The sequence below is a fragment of the Corvus brachyrhynchos genome, unplaced genomic scaffold, assembly GCF_000691975.1.
Source record: "Corvus brachyrhynchos isolate BGI_N302 unplaced genomic scaffold, ASM69197v1 scaffold1100, whole genome shotgun sequence".
NCBI lineage: Eukaryota > Metazoa > Chordata > Aves > Passeriformes > Corvidae > Corvus > Corvus brachyrhynchos.
In genome coordinates, this window is record NW_008235726.1 from 10,753 (window position 1) to 16,301 (window position 5,549).

At 44.6% G+C, this 5,549-nt stretch overlaps 1 protein-coding gene across 1 annotated transcript in view; it reads right to left on the reverse strand.

Moving 5' to 3' along the window:
* Positions 1 to 2,400: 2,400 nt before the first annotated feature.
* LOC103613348 (ATP synthase subunit alpha, mitochondrial) overlaps positions 2,401 to 5,549 on the reverse strand; it is a 13,965-nt gene continuing 10,816 nt past the window's right edge. The window contains exons 7-12 of the mRNA XM_008631159.2: positions 4,869 to 5,020; positions 4,514 to 4,738; positions 4,300 to 4,407; positions 3,622 to 3,766; positions 3,245 to 3,395; positions 2,401 to 2,867 (exon numbers count right to left, since the gene is read on the reverse strand). Coding sequence (XP_008629381.1) covers positions 2,786 to 2,867; positions 3,245 to 3,395; positions 3,622 to 3,766; positions 4,300 to 4,407; positions 4,514 to 4,738; positions 4,869 to 5,020 — 863 coding nt within the window. The 3' untranslated portion in view covers positions 2,401 to 2,785. The remainder of the gene's footprint in view (positions 2,868 to 3,244; positions 3,396 to 3,621; positions 3,767 to 4,299; positions 4,408 to 4,513; positions 4,739 to 4,868; positions 5,021 to 5,549) is intronic.

Consider the following 5,549-nt stretch of genomic DNA (forward strand, 5'->3'; position numbering starts at 1 on the left):
AAAGCCTTACCCCTTTTAAGGGGCTTTTAGTAATTTTTTTAAAGTCAGCCCAGCACTGCAAGTTCTTTTTCTCTACCTGAGGTCTAGTGCTGTCTCAGCCATAAGATCTCACATCCCTGCGCTCCTGGGGCATACCATCTACTGAGCCATAGGATCCCAAATTTTTATATTTTTCTAATTTCTGTAATTTTTCAATTTTTCTGTTTTCAATAAATTAATCTTTTTAAGAGTTGTCTCATTTCTCAAAAAGATCATTGAGTCCAACCGTTAACCCCGCACTGCCAAGCCCACCACTAAACCATGTCCTCAAGTGCCAGGGATGGTGACTCCACCACTTCCCTGGGCAGCCTGTTCCAATGCCAGACCACCTTTCCAGTGAAGAAATTTCTCTAATATCCAATCTAAACCTTCCCTGGTGCAGCTGGAGGCCATTTCCTCTTGTCCTAAAAGATCATTGAGTCCAACCGTTAACCCCGCACTGCCAAGCCCACCACTAAACCATGTCCTCAAGTGCCAGGGATGGTGACTCCACCACTTCCCTGGGCAGCCTGTTCCAATGCCAGACCACCTTTCCAGTGAAGAAATTTCTCTAATATCCAATCTAAACCTTCCCTGGTGCAGCTGGAGGCCATTTCCTCTTGTCCTGTCACTTAGGAGAAGGGACCAACTCCCACCTTGCTACAACCGCCTTTCAGGTAGTTGTAGAGCACAAAAAGGTGCCCCCTGAGCCTCCTTTTCTCCAGGCTAAACACCCCCAGCTCCCTCAGCCTTTTCTCATAAGACACAACCCCCCGCAATACACATCCTGCTCTTACTCATAGCTTATTATGGCCCACTGACCAAGAGGAGATGCCAGGTAAACAACCTCTGAGCAGTGCTTAAAGATGAAAGCAGCTGAGATAGGACACTGTGCTCAAAAGCCTGAATCACACCTGCTGACCTGACCTGCTGCCTGCTTTAACACATGGATAGCTAAAACAGTACAGAAATGAAAAAAAAGCATTTTCCACTTACTGAAAAAAATCTGCTTAATTGTACCCTGAGGCTGATTTAAACCAGAGTAACCCTGTCCACACTCCCAAGAGGGCACAAGCCATCATTACAAATCCATACCATCATGGCCTAAAGGAGCCACAACAAATTACTTTCCCAGGCCTCCCTACTCTAACATGCCAGCTCTTCCCAGAAAGATGTCTGACACTGCTGGACTAAAAATAAGTGTTTTTTTTTTCCTGTACTGCAGAGCTCACACTCAAAGCACTCAGGCCATTAACAGATGTAGTGGATTGACCTTGGCTGGATGCCAGGTGTCCACTAAGATGCCTTCCTAATGGGACAGGGGAGAGAATAAGATGGAGAACAACCAGCGGGTGAGATAAGGCATTTTTATTACAGTGAAAGAAATAAGCGAGAGTCTGCATGCACATAAGATAAAGGAAAGTCAGTGTCTACTTCCCATCAGCAGTTCTGTTCAGACACTTCCTGGGAAGCAGGGCTTCAGCACACGTAATGGTTCATCCGGAAGGCAAACATTGAGGAATCATGAATACCCCCCCCTTCCTCCTCTCTCCCTTAGCTTTATATATCTGAGCTGATGTCATATGGTATGGAATATCTTTGGCTAATTTGGGTCAGCTGGCCTGGTTGTGTCTCCTCCCACGATCTTGCCCACTCCCATCCCCTTTGATGAGGAATGTCAGAGGGACAGCGCTGCTAAGCAGTAGCCACAACACTGGTCTGTTATCAACACCCTTCCAGCTACTAATGCAAAGCACAGCACTGTGAGGGCTGCAAACTTTACCTCAGTCAGACCCAATGCAACAGAAAAGCTTGTTAGCCTGGAACTGTGTGAGAATGCTTCTAGCTGCTTGTAACACAGCAGGTTTGAACTGGGAGGCAGGATGCTCCTGTGAAGGAAATTAACTGGGAACAGAGTGAACAGCCTCAAGAGCAGTCCTGATCACAGGTAACTGCAGTACAAAAGCTCCCCAAGGATTAAGGACCAAGCTCCAGTGTACCAGGTGAAGATGAATACACCACACAAAGTAGAGCAACTTTTTACTTTCCTACATCCCAGATAGGTCTAACACTGGGATCTCATGCCTCACATGGCATGCAGAAGTTGGGAAATGAAAGCAATGTTCTGGTATATAACCTCCCTCCCACCCACTAACGATTGCTGACAGTTTACTGACAGAGTTAGTCAACTACAGTTGTCTGGAGACACAAGGACCTCAGTTCCAAGAGAACCCATCTTCCAAAAGCCAGGCCCCAGGATAGGTTAGACAGCAATTCTAAGAAATACTCTGTAACAGTATCAGGCTGTTAGAGATTCCTGTGAGGTCCAACTAGTTACCACCCATGACAACACAACATAAACTGTTTCCCCAGCTGAATGCCTTTCTCAGAGATCAGTTGCCTGGCAAAAAGTATGAAAACTGCAAGAGCAACCCTCAGCTCTGTCACAATGGGAACTGTGGTCATAGCTCCAGAAACTAATTACTACACCTCCTCATTCATGTAAGGGGAGTTTGATCCAGCTGGGGAGTTAAGATGCCCCAAATTTTTCAGAGTTCCTTTAAGCAAGCATGTATCACAGGGAGTCCTCTGTAGTTTTAAAGGTGAAAGCAGCTAACCAGAAGGCAATCAGAATATACAAGCCTTTTTACATGGGAACTTTTATTCTCATTGAGATCTATGCATTCAAGTTGCACATACTTTTAAATCTTTGATGGAACTGGAGCGCTGGATCACGGGAGCCTGGTCTGTTTGAACAGTTTTAAGTTTATGCCTCAAAAGTAGCCAGGAAACTTGTGACTATTTCCTTCAACTTAGCTTCTGTCTGGTCAGAGATCTTCCCTTCAGTCCTGTTGAAAGAGTTTAGTTAAACTTATGACACAGAAATAGATAGATAGTCAATCCCAAAGACAAAGAAAAAAGCTTCACAGCAAACCTTCCCATTTCTAACAAAATTAGCAGATGAATTAAAACATTTCTGTTTGATGCATGAATTTGTACTACAAACATAACACCCCTTCTCCATTTTAAGCATCAACTGGATTTCCTAAGAACTAAAGTCATGAAGCTGAGCTCTGGACAGCTGGAAGGCTGATTTCCAGTTCTGGTACAGGCAGCTTAAGGGCTGATGTTCTGGGATACACTAAATTAACAGTTCAGTGACCATTATCTGCACTCCAGCCATCAAGTCAATACCCTTGGGATGAAGCAAGATAAATCATCATACCTGATTGTGGAGAGGAGGGCCTGGTGCTGGCTCAGTACATGAGCTAGGAAAGCACTCTCAAATTTAGTAATTTTGCTGGGCTCCAGCTTGTCCAAATGACCTCTTACACCGGCATAGATGACTGCAACCTGTTCCTCGATAGCCATGGGAACTGCAGAAAAGAGAGCACTCATGCCATCAGTAACTCTCACATCAGGACACATCAGTACTACGCAGTCCTTTCTTTGAAGATCAACTGCACGTATACAACATGGTTCAAGCAAGTCTGCATTTACCATGTGCACAGAATGGACATGGTAAATGCTGCCACAAAGACCAATCTTGTTAGCACAAGAGACTGATGTGAAATGCAGACTTTTAAAGTTCAAGACACTCACCATACTGTCCTTGTTTTAGCAGCTCTGTCAGACGTACGCCGCGTTTCAGCAGCTGCTGTGTAGCAGCATCCAGATCAGAGCCAAACTGGGCAAAGGCAGCTACTTCACGATACTGAGCCAATTCCAGCTTCATGGTACCTGCCACCTACAACACAAGATACAGGTCAGACTGAGTTCGATCACCTTCTAAATGTATCTAGGAGTTTGCAGGTTATCTTCAGGTGACAGTTATCACAAGTCAGCTTTGCTTTCCATACCAGAAAAGTGAATCCCAAGATTCTGATAGATAATTATATGCATTTCTAAATATCCCACCTTTTAATATAAGCATGCCTCCCTAAAACAGTGACCATTGATATTAAACTTCCAATTCCATATATGGACTAAAAGCACAGGGTTAAAAGAGCATTCTCTATTTCTAGTTAGATCAGTACCCAGCTCAGCATACTGAAACTTAATCCTACATCTTTATGCAGATACTATTTTCCTTTCTCCCCCACCTCACTCAACAGGTAATGGAAATATCAAAGAGATCCCCAAAGTTTGCTCTTTTATAGTTTCATAACACTAAGGAATCCAAAGCTTTATTCCCTCTCTATTCACAGCTCTTTAGAGTGAAATGGGTTAGGCCTACACACTACTCATCTCTAGCAAGAGGAGCAGCAGTTTCATGCTTACCTGCTTCATAGCCCTGGTCTGAGCAGCAGAACCCACACGGGACACAGACAGACCAACATTGATGGCTGGACGGATACCTTTGTAGAACAACTCAGTTTCCAAGAAAATCTGTAGGAGAGAATTGTTTTATTATCTTGGTCAGAAGCTTGGAAGCCTCCTGAGAGACCTGCCAGTAAATAACACAGATGTACACTGGGATGTGAAGAAGTCCTACCTGTCCATCAGTGATGGAGATGACATTGGTTGGAATGTAAGCAGACACATCACCAGCCTGAGTTTCAATGACAGGCAAGGCGGTCAGAGAGCCACCTCCAAAGGAGTCATTCATTTTGGCTGCTCTCTCCAGCAGGCGAGAGTGCAGGTAGAACACATCACCTGGGTAGGCCTCACGGCCAGGTGGACGACGCAGCAGCAGAGACATCTGACGATAGGCAACAGCCTGCGTGGTATAAAGCAAGCTTTCAGACCTCAGTAGATCATTTAACATTTTGGATTTCTAAACTTGAGGTGATCTTACAGCTACAAACACCAATGTTAGATTATGAGGCCTATAAACAATGTTTCCTGACCTGCTTGGACAAGTCATCGTAGATGATTAACGCGTGTTTTCCATTGTCTCTGAAGTATTCACCCATGGAGCAGCCTGAATAGGGAGCCAGATACTGAAGGGGTGCTGCATCAGATGCTGTGGCAGACACCACAATAGTGTATTTCATGGCATCTGGAAAAAATTGGAGAAACACACCACTGAGTATATTACCTCACCATGCCTGTAGTCAGCAAATACAACACACATGTGAAGTACTAAGTTGCTGAAGCAAGCCCAGGCAGCATCACTACATTGTTACAGGAAAGCCCACTGTACTAGATTACCACGTCTGTTAGCTCAACTAACTCAAGAAGTTTCAAGAGCAAGTTCACAGCCGCCTAATGCTTGCAGGCTTCTTTCTCATTTAAAATTAAGTTTAAACTTTAACCAAGACACACTTTTGTTCTAGAAGTAACTCAGCCTGAAAGTCCATGGTTTCCTGGCTACTGCAAGGCAATACTATCCTTTGTTTCACAGTCCCAAACAACTTACTGTCCTAAAATGTGGGGGTTTTTTCCTGCTAGTTATGACTCTGCTTGACCAGCAGGCAAGAGGTAAGGTGTAGAGGGATTCCTTGTGGAATATAGGATACCCCAGGAGAGCTTGGGCATCCCAGGGCTGTTGCAGAAGTACCCCTGACAGGGCCCCAGGCTGAAGATAG